The sequence below is a fragment of the Prunus dulcis genome, chromosome 4 (assembly GCF_902201215.1).
Source record: "Prunus dulcis chromosome 4, ALMONDv2, whole genome shotgun sequence".
NCBI classification, from domain to species: Eukaryota; Viridiplantae; Streptophyta; class Magnoliopsida; order Rosales; family Rosaceae; genus Prunus; species Prunus dulcis.
This window is the reverse complement of record NC_047653.1, coordinates 8,823,654-8,839,734: the sequence shown is the minus strand read 5'-3', so window position 1 is coordinate 8,839,734 and position 16,081 is coordinate 8,823,654. Positions and strand designations below refer to the sequence as shown.

The following is a 16,081-nucleotide window of genomic DNA, read 5'->3' as shown; positions in this document are numbered from 1 at the left end:
TCAGATACCAAAGGACCCGTCTTCTTCATCGAATTTACCGACCCAGATAGTAGAAGACCCGTTTTTGTCATCGTTAACATTGGCCCAGATAACGTAAGACACCAAAACACCAACCCAAATAACAAAGGACCCACCTTCTTCATCAAGTACTCAAGTTCCAGGCGGCCCTGTGTCAATGTTATCAAACCCCTTTGTGAAACAACACCTTCTTCATCCTCCATGCCTTGCTCATCTGCATCTCGCTCAATTCGGAGCCTCCTCAATCTCTTGCAACTCCGAGCAAGAACTTCTAGTCCTCTATCTCCAATAACATTCCGTGTCTGTCCATGACAGAAACAAATTAAAGTTCATATGTAAGTCCCAAATACGATTCCCACTCCAAAACAAAAAAAATCTTCCACAGACCCCTCCCAACGAACCCAAAACCCCAACTCAACAACGACCCAGACCCTCTTCCCCTCCCCCTTGATTTCCCTTTGTTGTTGAGAGACAACCACCCACCGCCCTCCTCCCCACCTCATCACCCGCCAACCCCACCTCCCAAAATCACAGCCACTGTCAATTTCTCACCTCCAAGACGCCGAAATTGCTGCGAGGATTTTGGGGATTTATGCCCATATGGAGAGGTCTGTGGGAATGGGGGAGAAGAAATCGAATGGGGGGTTGGGTCTCATTATTATTTTTTCTCTTTTTCTTCAATTATTTTCTAATTTTTATTTGTTAATTATGAAAAGTCGTATTTACCCTAAAATTTGGTTATGTTTAACAGAAAATTAGACGGTTGGATCAAATGGGCGATTAAAATAAAGTTTATATACCATTTGGACTAATAATGTAATTGAGAGATCAAAATGTAAATCGCATACAAGTTTGAGGACTATTTGAGTAATTTATCCTTTAATAAAATAGAAAATATTGAGGACATAATAAATAGGCTAGTTCTGTTTTGGGCTTGGTCAACTTGTTTTAAATTTTTTTTAAATTTGAAGTCAATGGGCCTCTGCAAGTGCTTTAGGGCCTCTTTAATTTGTGGAGGAAATAATATCCTGCAGTCACCATTTTTGTATATATATGGGATCAGAGGTCCCCTGTTGTCATCAAGGAGAATAGAAAGCTTTTACTATTTCAATCATTATATTTGTAACCCCTGTAACTTTGTATCAAGCAATTCAAATATGTCAATGGCGGATGAGGTGGTGTTGTTGAAATACTGGGCCAGCCCTTATGGGATGAGGGTGAGAATCGCTCTGGCTGAGAAGGGTATTCAGTACGAGTCCAGGGAAGAGGACTACTTGACCAACAAGAGCTCACTCTTGCTGCAGATGAACCCGGTTCACAAGAAGATCCCGGTTCTCATTCACAATGGCAAACCGGTCTCCAAGTCTCTCATTGCGGTTCAGTACATCGACGAGGCTTGGAAGGATAAGGCTCCTCTTTTGCTCTCTGATCCTTACCTTAGAGCCCAAGCCATGTTCTGGGCTGACTTCGTTGACAAGAAGGTAATATTACTAATTTGTGTTTGGAATATGTTAGAACTTTAAGATTTTTGTGATACATGGAACTATTACTGAGGATGTAGATTATTAGAATGATAATTAAATGGAAATAGGATCAATGCTTGTGTAAAAATCCACTCCAATCAAAATGCAGGTATATGAGAATAGAAAGAGGACATGGAGAACCAAAGGAGAAGAACAGGAAGCAGCAAAGAGGGAATTCCTTGAGTGCACAAGGTTGTTAGAAGAAGAGCTTGGAGACAAGCCTGACCTTGGGCGTGAGAATCTCGGATTCGTGGACGTGGCACTTATTCCTACCTATAGGTGGTTAAGTAGGCGAGAAATTTGGAAACTTCAGTGTGGAGGCAAAGCACCCAAAGATTATTGCATGGGCAAAGAGGTGCATGCAGAAGGAGAGTGTGTCCGAGTCTCTTCCTGACCAGAAAAGGGTCTACGAATTCGCCCTGCGCCTTCGGAGTAAACTTGGAATGGAGTAGATGGGAAAAAGCATTGGCTACTTGTTCTGTGTTTGAAGTTTCTAACCTCTGTTTTGGGTTGTTTTGAAATTAGAATATAAGGGCACTTGGCCAAGCCCCCTCTACTTTGTGAGGCACTTTGTTGTGCCTCTGGTCATATACGTTTTGTAGTCAAATTATCAAATTGTTGTGAACTTGTTATGACAAAGCTCAACAAGCAGCCAAAAAAATGCAACTCAGAAACACCCTTTCTGCATATGAACACTTTATTCATAACAATAGGCAAACACATCAAAGTGTCTGCATTACTATTGTCGACGGCAAATATCATTATTGACTGGAAAAACAAAGCTGAAAGAAAAAAGATCCAGAAGAACAGCCTAACATATGATTGCAGGATTTGCTAACATGGTGACCATGTTGATAGAGTCTGCGGCTGGCTAGCAGCCTGTTCTATACCCAATTAACAAGAGACTCATACACCTTTTTAGGGTCTGCAAGAGATTTCGACACGCTCTCCTGCTGCATGCACCTCTTGGCCCATTCAATCAGCTTGGGGCACTCTGCCTCTGTGCTGAAGTTTCCAAAAGTCTCATATGCATAGAACCAGCTGTAGAATGGGATAAGAGCAATGTCCAAGAACCCAAAGCTCTCACCCTCAAAATAAGGCCTGTCTCCAAGCTCTCCTTCCAACTGCTTAAGGGCTTCAATGAATTCCTTCTTGCCTGCCTCTTGTTCCTCTCCTTTTGTGCCCCATACTTTCCTCGAAGCAACGTATAGCTGCAATTTTTGCAAACATTACATCAAAATGAACTCCTAGAAATTATTCAATTGCATTAAACTGTTTTTTCTAGTCCCCATTCCAAAACTTGAAATTAAAACTCTGTTTTTGCCAAGGTTGTAGGCTTGTTGCTCCTCTAACACTAATCAGTTTCTATTTTCAAAAAAATTCCACTCATTTATCCAGACACACAGAATTAATAAGATATTTTTAAAAAGTGGACTTGTTTTATTTTTTTTATACAATCTTCCCAGATAGCAAGCAAGATCATGTTGTAATTGAGCATACCATAGTTTCAAGGTCTGCTGTGGAACAGAGTGACCCATTGAAAAACCCATGACAAAACAGTTTCTCATTTATGTAAATCCTTTCAATTTGGTCTAATATAAGTAAATTTTAACCTGGGAAAACTTCAAGTTTTCAAAATTTTCTATAATTTTTCTGGAGTTGAATTGCAATCAGTATATATAGCAGCTTTATATATAGAAAAAAAGGCAAGAGACAACTTAGACAAGCTAATTAACTTCTTGTCAATGAAATCAGCCCAGAACCTTGACCGAGCTCTCTGGTAAGGATCAGAGGGAAGCAGAGGAGCTTTGTCTCTCCAAACCTCATCAACATACTGCGCAATGATCAGAGACTCACAGACCGGTTTCCCGTTGTGGATGAGAACCGGGATCTTCTCATCTGCAGAAGCAATGAACTCGTGTTCCACAAGTCCTCCTCTCTGTTCTCATACTTGACACCCTTCTCAGCCAGCGCCACTCTCACCCTCATCGCAAACATGCTTGCCCAAAAGTCCAAAAGAACAACCTCATCCCCCATTGTCGACTGATACGCAAAACAAGCTTCTTCTTCTTCTTCAAGCTCTGTCTAGCTTGACTGATAGCAAATATATAAATGTGTTTGATTTGTTTGATTTGTTTGCATGTGTTGAAAAAATGTCGTGGGCGGCCGAATTTGGGTGGGCGTGTCACGGGGCAAGCTGTATGTCGTTTTGCTCAAGAGCAAGCCCGAAGGTGAGATTTGCTGATGTTAGCGTGGCATCAGTGTGGCGTCAACGGTCAATTTAAATACCACAAAAATAAATATTAAAAAATTAATTTAGATTTTTTCTTTTATAAATACCTAGTCATGTTCTTTACTTTCCACACTAAAATCCATATAAATTCATTTCCTCATATCTCATATAAATAATGGTTGCCATGACAATAGATTTGAATTTATCAAAAAAATTGCTAGAACAGTCACTATATGAATAGTGTTTGTCCTCACCTTTTGCCATGTTACAGTGAGGTGGAAGTCCTCAAAGTGTTGTGTTTTCCAATTCCAACCAAAGCTTTCCAACTACTTCTTGCTTTTGATTTTGCATTACATGTGGAATTTTTATGCATGATAGCTTCCTCTGTTCAAATATATCTTCTACCATATTTTGAGACCATATCTTTGATGGGTCAAGTCAAGAGGTCTATTTGTATATGACTATTTCCGTTTGGGATATATTCCACTAATCAACTTGTCAAGAAAATATTAAGGACATAGTAAATAGGCTAGTTCTGTTTTGGTCTTAGTCAGTTTTTTTGTTTAAATTTTTCTTAACTTGATGTCAATGGGCTATGGGCCACTGCAAGATTAGAAGAAATTGGTTTACTATCTATCACAATATTAAATTTTAGCTCGGGCCTCAGGAAGAGTAACTATTTCTGTTTTGGAGTTTTTTGTGTTAAATTTCAGAGAGACAGGCCAGTGGTCCACTACTAGCAAAACCGATATTGTCCCTAACTTAACCATCTACAAAGCCCAATAGGTGTGGAATTTTATCACAAAGACCTCAGTGATATTAGTAGTGAAACCATTCATTTTATGTTGTATTTTATTTAGTCCAATTTCCAATATGGGACTTGTATTCTTCAACATTTCGAAATGAGAATAAAAGGGCACTTGTAGTCAAATTATCAAAATTTTGTCAACTTCTACTAGTTGTTTTCTTGTCACCCACATTATTATATGCTCTGTGCAGGCTCAAGAAGCTATATATATCACCTACCTTGAACCCCAAAAAAAAAAAAAAAACCAAGCAATCGCATACCTCCTTCAAATCTTATATATGCCTAAAAAGTCACTAAAAATTGTATAATTTTCAATTCACTTTCTGATCCATAGCGTTTGTGTTGCGTGTTCAACGTCCTTGACCCAAAAAAAAGGTGGTCTAAATTCTTTTCTCCTAAGATTATTATCAACCCTAAAATTTTCTGCAATTTTGGTGATGTTAAATGCAGGTGTATGAGATTGGGAGGGTGGTATGGACAACCAAAGGAGAAGAACAGGAAGCAGCTAAGAAAGAGTTCCTTGAGTGCATTGGATTGCTAGAAGGAGAGCTTGGAGACAAGCCTTACTTTTGCGGTGAAACCCTCGGGTTCCTTATTCCGTTCTGTAGCTTGTTTTATGTGTATGAGAAATGTGGCAACTTCAGTATAGAGGCAGAGCAGCCAAAGTTTTATGCATGGGCAAAGAGGTGCATGCAGAAGGAGAGTGTGTCCAAGTCTCTTGCTGACCAGAAAGCGATCTATGACTTGTTTCTGCAGCGCATGAAAGCGAAGGGGATTGATCAGTAGATGCATGGGCACTTAAGCTTGTACTTTTTCTGTGTTTCAAGTTTTGGGTTCTTTATATTTGCAATAAAAGAGGGCAACTTTGTTGTGCCTGATCTTGTCATATGCTCTCCTTTTGTTTGGTTTTGCAGTGAAATTATCAAATTGTTGTGAACTTGTTACAGCAAAGAAGTTTAAGCCATTCAAGTATCAACAATCAACCAAAAAACATAATTTAGACACTCACAGAACCAAGGGATCTCTCACTGGAAAAACAAAGTTGAGAGGAAAATGAACCAGAAGAGAACAACAACATAACATTTGATTGCAGGACTGGCTAGCAGCCTATTCTATCCAGTTATCCAGCCAAGAAGAAACTCATACACCTTTTTAGGGTCGGCAAGAGATTTCGAAACGCTCTCCCGCTGCATGCACCTCTTGGCCCATTCAATCAGCTTGGGGCACTCTGCCTCTGTGCTGAAGTTTCCAAGGGTCTCAAATGCATAAAACCAGTTGTAGGATGTGATGAGAGCAATGTCCAAGAACCCAAAGCTCTCACCCCCAAAGTAAGGCTTGTCTCCAAGCTCTCCTTCCAACTGCTTAAGGATGTCGATGAATTCCTTCTTGGCTTCCTCAAGTTCTTCTCCTTTTGTGCTCCATAGTTTCTTCCTAGCATCAGGTACCTACAATTTTCCGAAAGAAAAATTGTAGACTATTCAGTGTTTTCACTTTTTATAAAAAAATTCCACCAAAAGAAAACAAGAGGAATATACAAAAATAAATTGGTGTTGTTCTTCATTGTCTCAGACAGCAATATGTTGCATATTAACCTGTTTCAAAAATGGCTTAACCTCAAAATTGATCTGCTTCCCCTTAAAAAAAAAAATGCTCTGAATTTCTTTCAATTTGGATTTGTGAAAACATACCAATTTCAAATATGTCCATTTTTTTTCTTTTTTCAGTATGATCACAAAAAGAGAGTGACATATTAAAACACATAACAAATATCCAAGATGGTAAAAATCCATGCAAATCCAAATCACATATAAAATTAAATTAAATTGCAAACAATATATACATATGATACCAACTTAAAAGGAGAAGGGAAAATAGAAAATTATACAGAAAACAAGTTCATTAATTACCTTCTTATCAATGAAATCAGCCCAGACCCTGGCCCGAGCTCTCTGGTAAGGATCAGAGGGAAGCAAAGGAGCTTTACCCTCCCAAACCTCATCAATGTATTGCACAATGATGAGTGACTCAGAGACCGGTTTACCGTTGTGGATGAGAACCGGGATCTTCTTGTGAACCGGGTTCATCTGCAGAAGCAGTGAGCTCTTGTTCCTCAAGTCCTCCTCTCTGTACTCATACTTGACACCCTTCTCGTCCAGAGCTATCGTTGCCCTCGTCCCATACATGCTTGGCCAGAATCCCAAAACAACAACCTCATCATCCGCCATTTCCGACACACACAAACTTCCTCTTCTTGTAGCAGCTTAGCTTGTTGCTAAACTCAAAGACTCATCAAGCAAGAAAGGCATGCAGCACTGACTTCTACCGCTAAGACTGCAATTTAAGTGTAACGTTTATATAATACAAAAGGATGATGCGACATCGTTTTGGATTTTAACTATGAGGTGTCTGCGTGTGCTTTGGCATGTAGTGTTGACATTTGTAAACTTGATCAATAGTGCCAGTAGTTGTCACTGCTTTCGTCATATGTGATTGTGGGCTAGCATTTTAGGTGATCTTTAAAAAGTTGATGCTACAGCACTAAGTACTAGTCATAATTTAAAGCTTCTAATAAATAAGTTTTATCAATGGTAAAGCCGAAGTCTTGAGGATCCACTTGTCATAAAAGTTTTATATTGAAAGATAAATATCTTCAAGATTGGAGCTGCACGATTTGCCAGAGAAAGTGATTATGGTGCTGATCACCTGGCTTCTATCCAGTGGGAGTTTTTCTTTTTGGGGTTCGAGTGTTTAAAGTAGCTCCTATTTATTTATTTTAACAAGTAATAGTCTAAACAATAAAACAAGAGGGTTTTTCACACACATTACAAAAGATTCATGAAGATTTTTCACACTCGTCTGCAAGTAAGGCCCTTTTCCAGACCCCGGTTGGCAAGCAGCTCCTAATTTTATTAGATTGAGAAAAAAAAAATGAAGCTGAAAGGAAAGAAAACTAGAACAGCCTATGACTTCATTGCAGACTCTCTAATTAACATTGTGTGATAATTAATATGCTAGAACCCTATTTTCTTCTTCTGCTCCATACCAAACATCTTCTTCATGCCAATAACAGACTCATACACCTTTTATGGTCAGGAAGTGTTTTGCACACACTGTCCTTCTGCATGCACCTCTTGGCCCATGCAATCAGCTTGGGACTCTCTGCCTCTATGCTGAACTTTCCACAGGTCTCAAATTCATAGAACCAAGCTGTAGAATGTGATAAGGGAAATGTCCAGGAACCCAAAACTCTCACCCTCAAAGTAAAGGTTAATTTGTTTCCAAGCGCTCCTTCCAACTGCTTCAGGACTTCGATAAATTCCTCCCCAAATTTAAGAAAATTTGCATAAAAAAATTGCTAGACAATTCAATGGGATTAGTTAAAATGTTATTTTTAATCCTACTTCCTTCCTGCAGAGAATTATCACTCACCCAAAAAAAAAAAAAAAACACTGTTTCTGCGAAGCTTATAGGGCTTCCAGCTCCCCCATGACTATTCAGTTTATCGAAACTAGGGATGGCAAAAATTCCCACGGGGACGGGTCTCAGTCGGGTCCCCGATCCTAATGGGAGAGATTTCGGGACCAAACGGATATCGGGTACGGGGATTTCCGAACTTGAAAAATCTCCTACGGATATGAGGAGGGGATGTTATTGGTGTCCCCATCCCCGAACCCGACCAGAAAATATATATGTTTATATTTAAATAAATACATATATAATTATAATATTTATGTTTAACCCTAAGTTAACCTCCCTCTCCTAATTCTTCTTAATCTTCTTTGGAATTTCATATTGATGTGATTTTGAATAGTTGAGTTAAACTTTATAGTTAATTTGAATGTGTTGAATGATAATTTAATATGAAATTAATGTTAAAATGTATGATAAATATTTTTTATGCAAACAAATTCAGAAATTCGGTGCGGGTATGAGAAATAGTCTCCCGATAAGAACGGGGATGGAGATTCCCCAAAACCTATTAAACGGGGATGAATTCAGAGACGGGAATGGTACTGTCATACCCGGCCCTTACCCGACCCGTTGCCATCGAAACACATAAAATAAAAAACAATACAAAAACAAATGGACTTGTTTCCGTCAAACTCTCTGGTCATATGTTTTTGGTGGTTTGCCTGTAGTCAAATTATCAAGTTGTCAACTTCTACTAAATGTTTTCTTGTCAACTGCATTCTGATATATTCTGTGCAGGCTCCCTTGACCCAAAAAAGAAAAGAAAAAAAGCTATCGCTTATCTCCTTCAAATATTTTATATGCCTAAAAAGTCATTAAAAATTGTATATTTTCCGTTTATTCTTTGGTATTTGTGTTGCGTGTTCAAGTTCGTCTACCTAAAACCAATGAGGTCCTTGACCCAAAAAAAAAAAAAATTAATAAAATCCATACGTTAGTCCTATTTTCTCAATTATATTATTAGGAACAGTATTCAATGAAAAGGAAAACAATAAAGATTAGATATCGAACGCATGCAATGACGTAATCTGATTGCTGCTGCTTTGAATGTCTGTCCATAAATACTCACACTGACACACATCACCTCCCTCCACAGCTCCATATCTTAATTAAGCTAAGTTCAAATTTGAGTCTTCAATGGCGGATGAGGTGTTGTTGTTGGACTTCTGGCCAAGCCCATTTGGCATGAGGGTGAGAGTTGCACTGGCTGAGAAGGGCATTCAGTACGAGTACAAAGAGGAGGACTTGAGTAACAAGAGTGCACTGTTGCTCCAGTCGAACCCGGTTCACAAGAAGATCCCGGTTCTCATTCACAATGGCAAACCGGTTTCCGAGTCCCTAGTTGCCCTTGAGTACATTGATGAGGTTTGGAAGGATAAAACTCCTCTGTTGCCCTCTGATCCTTACCTTAGAGCCCAAGCCAGGTTCTGGGCTGACTTCGTTGACAAGAAGGTATCATTTTACTAACTTACTAATTTTTTACCATAAGTCCTATATCAACATGAAAAATATTAGTATAGAACCTTTACATGGAGTTCTAAAGAATTACTGTGAAAATCTCGAAATGGATAAAGGGTCTTTGACCTCCTGTTTAACCATAAAATTTTCTGCAATTTTGGTGATGTTAAATGCAGGTGTATGAGATTGGGAAGGTGCTACGGTCAACCAAAGGAGAAGAACAGGAAGCAGCTAAGAAAGAGTTCCTTGAGTGCATTGGATTGTTGGAAGAGAAGCTTGGAGACAAGCCTTACTTTGGGGGTGAGACCCTCGGGTTCGTCGATGTGGCTCTTATTCCGTTCTATAGCTGGTTTTATGCGTATGAGAAACTTGGCAACTTCAGTATAGAGGCAGAGCAGCCAAAGTTTTATGCATGGGCAAAGAGGTGCATGCAGAAGGAGAGTGTGTCCAAGTCTCTTGCTGACCAGAAAGCGATCTATGACTTTTTTCTGCAGCGCATGAAAGCGAGGGGGATTGATCAGTAGATGCATGGGCACTTGAGCTTGTGCTTTTTCTGAGTCTCAAGTTTCAACCTGTGTTTCGTGTTCTTTATATTTGCAATAAGGCGGCACTTGACCAATCCCGCTACAGTATATGGGGGAGCTTTGTTGTATATGGTTGTGTAGTCAAATTATCAAATTGCTGTGAACTTTTTATATCAAAGGATTTTGAGCCATTCAAATATCAACAAGCAGCTAAAAAAACATAATTTAGACGCAAAACCAAAGGATCTCTCACTGGAAAAACAAAGCTGAAAGGAAAAAGAAAAAACAGAAGAAACACAGCCTAACATTTGATTGCAGGACCTCCTATGGTGATAATATGCTGGCTAGCAGCCTATTCTATCCCGCTATCCTACCAAGAAGAAACTCATACACCTTCTTAGGGTCGGCCAGAGATTTCGATACACTCTCCCGGTGCGTGCATCTTTTGGCCCATTCAATCAGCTTGGGGCACTCTGCCTCTAATCTGAAGTTTCCAAAGGTCTCAAATGCATAAAACCAGCTGTAGAATGTGATGAGAGCAATGTCTAGGAACCCAAACCTGTCACCCCCAAAATAAGGCTTGTCTTGTCTCCAATCTCTCCTTCCAACTGCGTAAGGATTTCGATGAATTCCTTCTTGGCTGATTCATGTTCTTCTCCTTTTGTGCTCCATAATTTCTTCCCAGCATCAAATACCTACAATTTTCCAAAAATACAAAAAAATTAAAAGAAAAGAAGCATCAAGAGAAAATTCCTGTTTGGCTGCTTTATTGTTTTCTTTTTCTTTTTAATAAAAAATTCTACCAAAATAAAAGAAGAAGAATATACACACAAAAATTAGTGTTGTTCTGTGTTGTCTCTCAGACGGCAACATGTTGCATATGTTAATTACTACCTTCTTATCAATGAAATCAGCCCAGAATCTGACACGAGCTCTCTGGTAAGGATCAGAGGGAAGCAGAGGAGCTTTATCCCTCCAAATCTCATCAACATACTGCACAATGATGAGGGACTCACAGACCGGTTTACCGTTGTGGATGAGAACCGGGATCTTCTTGTGAACCGGGTTCATCTGCAGAAGCAGTGAGCTCTTGTTACTCAAGTCCTCCTCTCTGTACTCATACTTGACACCCTTCTCGTCCAGAGCTATCGTTGCCCTCGTCCCATACGTGCTTGGCCAGAACCCCAAAACAACAACCTCCTCGTCCGCCATTGTTGGCGCACAAACTTCTTCTTGCAGCTCAGCTTAGCTTCTTGGTAAACTCCAAGACTGACTGATGAACAAGAAAAGAATGCAGCACTTAATTCTACTGCTGAGGCTGTAATTGAAGTGTAACGTTTTATATATTGACATTTGTTTGAAGATTATCTGTGATGCAGTGGTTGATGTTAATTAGCAATTAATCAAAGTGATTAGCAAGTGCCAGAAATTGTCATTGCTTTCGTCCTTTGTGATTGTGGGCTCTCTCCCAAAATATTTTATATGAAGAGATCAGAGAACCATGCACTTTGAATATAACTCAAGGTGAAGTAGACCACATTTATTAACCACATTATTGACTACTTGTATTAAAGAAGTGGTTAACAATAGTATTATTTAACTCGAAATGCCTTCAGAACTAAGTGCTAATCACATTTAAAGCTTCTAATTAAATAAGTTTTATCACTGGTAAAGCCGTCTTGAGCACCCACTTGTCATGAAAGTATTATGTTGAAGGATAAATATCTTCAAGATTGGAGCTGCAGGGTTTGCTTGAGAAAGTGCTTATGCCGTGGATCACCTTGTTTTTGTCATGTGGGAGTTTTTCTTCTGGGCTTTCAAGTGTTTAAAGTGTATATATATATATATATATATATATATATATATACAAACGTTAATTTAAATTACAAAACAAGTGGGATATCTTCACTTCATACACACATACTTCATACACACATTATCAAAATGTCATTTGAACATAAGTGGAATATCTTCACTTTACACACACACACTATCAAAATGCTAGTGCGTACTCATCAACAAATCAAGGCCTTTTTTCCTAGACTACACTTCCGTCGGGAAGCAGCTCCTATTTTTTAGATTGAGAAAAAAAAATACATCTTAAAATGGAAGGAAGAGAGAACTAAAGTAGAGCAAAGACACATCAAAGTGTCTATTTTATTATTGTTATAATACAAACATACCCTTTTGACATGACATTCAGAAGACACACCAAAGTGTCTAACCAGGAAAAAAAAAGGCCCTGAAAGGAAAGAAAACTAGAATTAAAGCCTATTTTCTCATTCTATTCCACACCAAACATCTTCTTCATACCAAGAACAAACTCATAGATCTTCTTGTTGTCAGGAAGAGTTTTGGACACACTCTCCTTCTGCATGCACCTCTTGGCCCATGCAATCAGCTTGGGACACTCTGCCTCTGTGCTGAAGTTTCCACAAGTCTCAAATGCATAGAACCAGCTGTAGAATGTGATGAGAGCAATGTCCAGGAACCCAAAACTCTCACCCTCAAAATAAGGCTTGTTTCCAAGCTCTCCTTCCAACTGCTTAAGGACTTCAATGAACTCCTTCTTGCCTGCCTCTTGTTCCTCCCCTTTTGTGGCCCATATTATCCTTCCAGCATCATATAGCTGCAATTTTAAGAATCATTCCATCAGAAATTGCTAGAGAATTCAATTGGGATTAGTTAAAATGTTTCCAAGCTACTTACCTTCTTATCAATGAAATCAGCCCAGAACCTGGAGCGAGCTCTCAGGTAAGGATCAGAGGGAAGCAGAGGAGCTTTGTCCCTCCAAACCTCATCAACATACTGCACAATGATGAGAGACTCGCAAACCGGTTTGCCGTTGTGGATGAGAACCGGGATCTTCTTGTGAACCGGGTTCATCTGCAGAAGCAGTGGGCTCTTGTTCCTCAAGTCCTCCTCTCTGTACTCATACTTGACACCCTTCTCAGCCAGCGCCACTCTGGCTCTCATCCCAAACATGCTTGCCCAGAAGTCCAAAAGAATAACCTCGTCCGCCATTGTTGACACAGAAACAAGATTCTTCTAGCTCTATCTCTAGCTCTAGCGTGACACTACTACACTGAGCCGAGAAGAGGATATATAAAGGTGTTTGATATGTTTGCATGTGCTTAAAAATTGTCGTGGCTGATTTTGGGAGGGGGTGTGATGTGGTGTAGGTCGTTTGCTTGACCGTGTTGTATTTTGCAACCAAAGCGTCTGGAAGATGTCAGTGCTTTCGAGGCTACATGTGGAATATTCCATGATGCGAGGCTTATTCTATTCAAGTATATCTTCTACCAATAAACCACTCATTTATTATGTAATGAATATAAAAACTCGTCATACCAACCACGTAATATCGTGACAGGTACCATTGAAAAATTTATCAAAATTCAGCCATGTGGTACGTTACACATGTTGTTAGGGTAATTTGGTCTATTCATTCCTCTTATACTCTTGGATCTGTTGTTTTTGAGCTTAAATTGCAAGCCACTCACTCTAAGGGCCCACTTTGCCCACTTGATTTTAGTGGCTTATATTGTTCATATTTTACCTTCGCTTGATATTAGTCTCATACTGAACTTTCGCACAATATCATCTCCTAGAGCCTAAAATTAATTTGATGGCTGAAGCTCTTTCCCTAAAATTAATGATCAGACATTGACAGACACATCAAAGTGTTTGTCTTGATACACATCCTTTTGAGTTACGTAGACACACCAAAAGGATGTGTATCAAGACAAAAGAACTTCCAACATAAGTATTGTAACTCAAGAGGCACCAGAATTTCATATCTCACCCCCAAAATAAGCATTGTATCCAAGCTGCCCTTCCAACAGCTTTAGGATTTCAATCAATTTCTTCTTGGCTGCCTCTTGTTCTCCTTTTGTGGCCCATATATTCTTCCCGGCCTCGTATAACTGCATCACAAAAATATTGCATCAAATAATTTTAATTTTCTTTTGTGTGCACTAGCACGTTAGGTTACGCAAGAAATTGTGAATCTGAACTATTGATCAGCTGAAATCTTGTTATTGAACATTAACAAGATCGCGTCTCATGTCATATATTAAATTGAAAGTTCACAAAATATATATACTAAATTAATTAATTAGACAAAATTAAGGCAAAAGAACTTACATTCTTATCAATGTAATCAACCCAAAACCTGGCCTGAGCTCTCTGGTAAGGATCAGAGGGAAGCAAAGGAGCTTTGTCCTTCCAAGCCTCATCAATGTACTGCACAATGTTGGTTGACTCGCAGACCGGTTTTCCGTTGGGGATGAGAACCGGAATTTTCTTGTGAACCGGGTTCAGCTGTAGAAGTGGTGGGCTCTTGTTGAGCAAATCCTCCTCTCTGTACTCATACTTGACACCCTTCTCATCCAGCGAAACTCTCACCCTCATCCCAAACATGCTTGGCCAGAAGTCCAAAAGCCATTATACACACAAGCTAGCTAGCTGCTTGCTAAAACTCAGAGACTCAGAAAACAAAAGGCTATATTATATAGTGCTCAGGCAGGCCGTACGCAATGTGCAAGACATATATATATACAAATTTTCATTTTGGTATTGTGAATTTAACAGTTGTTACATACCATACCTAAATGGTTTTCTATTTTCTAAATTATATTTAATTGTTGAATGGGAATCAAACTCGTATAAATATAAGTTCGATATTCTTATTTATCGTGAATTCGATACTTATTTGTGATTCACTTGGTCTGATAGGATAAATAAGCACTGTTTGCTGGGCTCTTTCTGGGTGCGGGTTACCGACACTAGTACAATGATTGGGTTGGACACAATTTTTATTAGTGCTCTTTAATGAAAAAAAACCATAGATATTTGTGCTCTATGCCAATAACCACCCTGCAGCCACTTTTAAATTGTCGGTTCCCTCTTTAGCAGTTTCCATTGGTTATAGGTCACAAATTTGTCGTTAATGTCCACCTTTGTAAAGCACAAAAACTGATCTTTGTCAAAATTCAAATATGTTTATTAATCAAATTTACAAGTTAAAGCACTAAAACATAATGTGAAACAATACAAAAAATAGTAAAGATAAGTTGTATAACAATAAGGATAACTAACTAGAATTTCACGGAGTACCAGAGAAAATATACATCCAACATCGAAACCTTGACAGAAGCCTAAACACAGAACAAAAAAAAATCCGGACTCAAATCAAAATCTGTTTCCCATCCAGGAATATCAAAACCACATCTTTCTTCTTCCAAAAGAATATCAAACCAAGGGTCTGAAGTCTGAAGGATGGTTGTAACCTGAAACTAGTACAGTTTATTATTTTGGTTCTGTCATTTTTTGTTGTTGTAAGGATTGGTTCTGTCATGTTATTTGGTATGAGAGAGCTAGGAAGCAGAGAGTAAGGAAACCCAAGGCAAAATCAATATGCAGGAGACAATTTAAAAACAATACACCAAATCAAACAAAGATCGATCCAGAAATCCAAAAAATAAAAATAAAAAAATCAAACCATCATTTGGACTCATCCCAGATGCAGAGAGAGAGAGAGAGAGAGAGCGCGCGCGCGCGCGAGCGAGGAGCGAGAGCTTTAGGCACGGTTTAAAGTTTTCCATGCCTTTAATATCTAACTGTTTTAAACAATTAGTCATGAAAATTATTATTGAGGGGTTAATAGAACTGAGCACTTTGTTATACTTTTTTTAAAATATAATATTAAGCACAAAATCGTTGTAAGGGTGTCCAAAAGTTATTTAGCATATTAATTAAAAAAAAATTTGGCATTTCCACAAAAACTTCTTAAAAAATATATACTAAAAGCACGAAAATCAAGAATTTTGTTTGAAAATGGAAATGGTGTACATTTGACCATTTTATATAAACTATAATATGTGTGCAAAACAAAATGTTTAGGCACGAAAGATATAAATGTGGCCTATATATTCAACTTGTTATAAAAATTATAATTTTTCTCTTTCTATAAAGCCAAATAGAAAAATCTTTATATTATAAATAACATATAAACAAATTGGAAAGCTACTAAGGTACAATGAAA

General features: G+C 38.6%; 5 protein-coding genes and 3 pseudogenes across 5 annotated transcripts; 3 read left to right on the top strand and 5 right to left on the bottom strand.

The window, feature by feature from the left end:
- The first annotated feature begins 1,181 nt into the window (after nt 1-1,181).
- LOC117626286 lies at nt 1,182-1,993 on the top strand (annotated as a pseudogene).
- Nucleotides 1,994-2,187: 194 nt separating this feature from the next.
- On the bottom strand, nt 2,188-3,650 carry LOC117626293 (annotated as a pseudogene).
- A 44-nt stretch (nt 3,651-3,694) lies between these two features.
- LOC117625272 (probable glutathione S-transferase) lies at nt 3,695-5,368 on the top strand. The gene is made up of 2 exons (XM_034356861.1): nt 3,695-3,772; nt 5,033-5,368. The coding sequence occupies exons 1-2, from the start codon at nt 3,695-3,697 to the stop codon at nt 5,366-5,368; spliced, it is 414 nt and encodes a 137-aa protein (XP_034212752.1).
- Nucleotides 5,369-5,601: 233 nt separating this feature from the next.
- On the bottom strand, nt 5,602-6,864 carry LOC117626290 (probable glutathione S-transferase). The gene is made up of 2 exons (XM_034357963.1): nt 6,490-6,864; nt 5,602-6,027 (listed from the first exon to the last, which is right to left on the bottom strand). Exons 1-2 carry the CDS (start codon nt 6,805-6,807, stop codon nt 5,695-5,697), a joined length of 651 nt encoding a protein of 216 aa, XP_034213854.1. The 5' UTR covers nt 6,808-6,864; the 3' UTR covers nt 5,602-5,694.
- Nucleotides 6,865-9,160: 2,296 nt separating this feature from the next.
- LOC117626285 (probable glutathione S-transferase) lies at nt 9,161-10,238 on the top strand. Its single transcript, XM_034357960.1, has 2 exons — nt 9,161-9,505; nt 9,688-10,238. Exons 1-2 carry the CDS (start codon nt 9,191-9,193, stop codon nt 10,033-10,035), a joined length of 663 nt encoding a protein of 220 aa, XP_034213851.1. The 5' UTR covers nt 9,161-9,190; the 3' UTR covers nt 10,036-10,238.
- A 274-nt stretch (nt 10,239-10,512) lies between these two features.
- On the bottom strand, nt 10,513-11,328 carry LOC117626294 (probable glutathione S-transferase). Its single transcript, XM_034357966.1, has 2 exons — nt 10,930-11,328; nt 10,513-10,730 (listed from the first exon to the last, which is right to left on the bottom strand). Exons 1-2 carry the CDS (start codon nt 11,245-11,247, stop codon nt 10,581-10,583), a joined length of 468 nt encoding a protein of 155 aa, XP_034213857.1. The 5' UTR covers nt 11,248-11,328; the 3' UTR covers nt 10,513-10,580.
- An 835-nt stretch (nt 11,329-12,163) lies between these two features.
- Nucleotides 12,164-13,159, bottom strand: LOC117626289 (probable glutathione S-transferase parC). The gene is made up of 2 exons (XM_034357962.1): nt 12,745-13,159; nt 12,164-12,664 (listed from the first exon to the last, which is right to left on the bottom strand). The coding sequence occupies exons 1-2, from the start codon at nt 13,057-13,059 to the stop codon at nt 12,320-12,322; spliced, it is 660 nt and encodes a 219-aa protein (XP_034213853.1). The 5' UTR covers nt 13,060-13,159; the 3' UTR covers nt 12,164-12,319.
- A 670-nt stretch (nt 13,160-13,829) lies between these two features.
- LOC117625271 lies at nt 13,830-14,959 on the bottom strand (annotated as a pseudogene).
- Between the last annotated feature and the right edge of the window lie 1,122 nt (nt 14,960-16,081).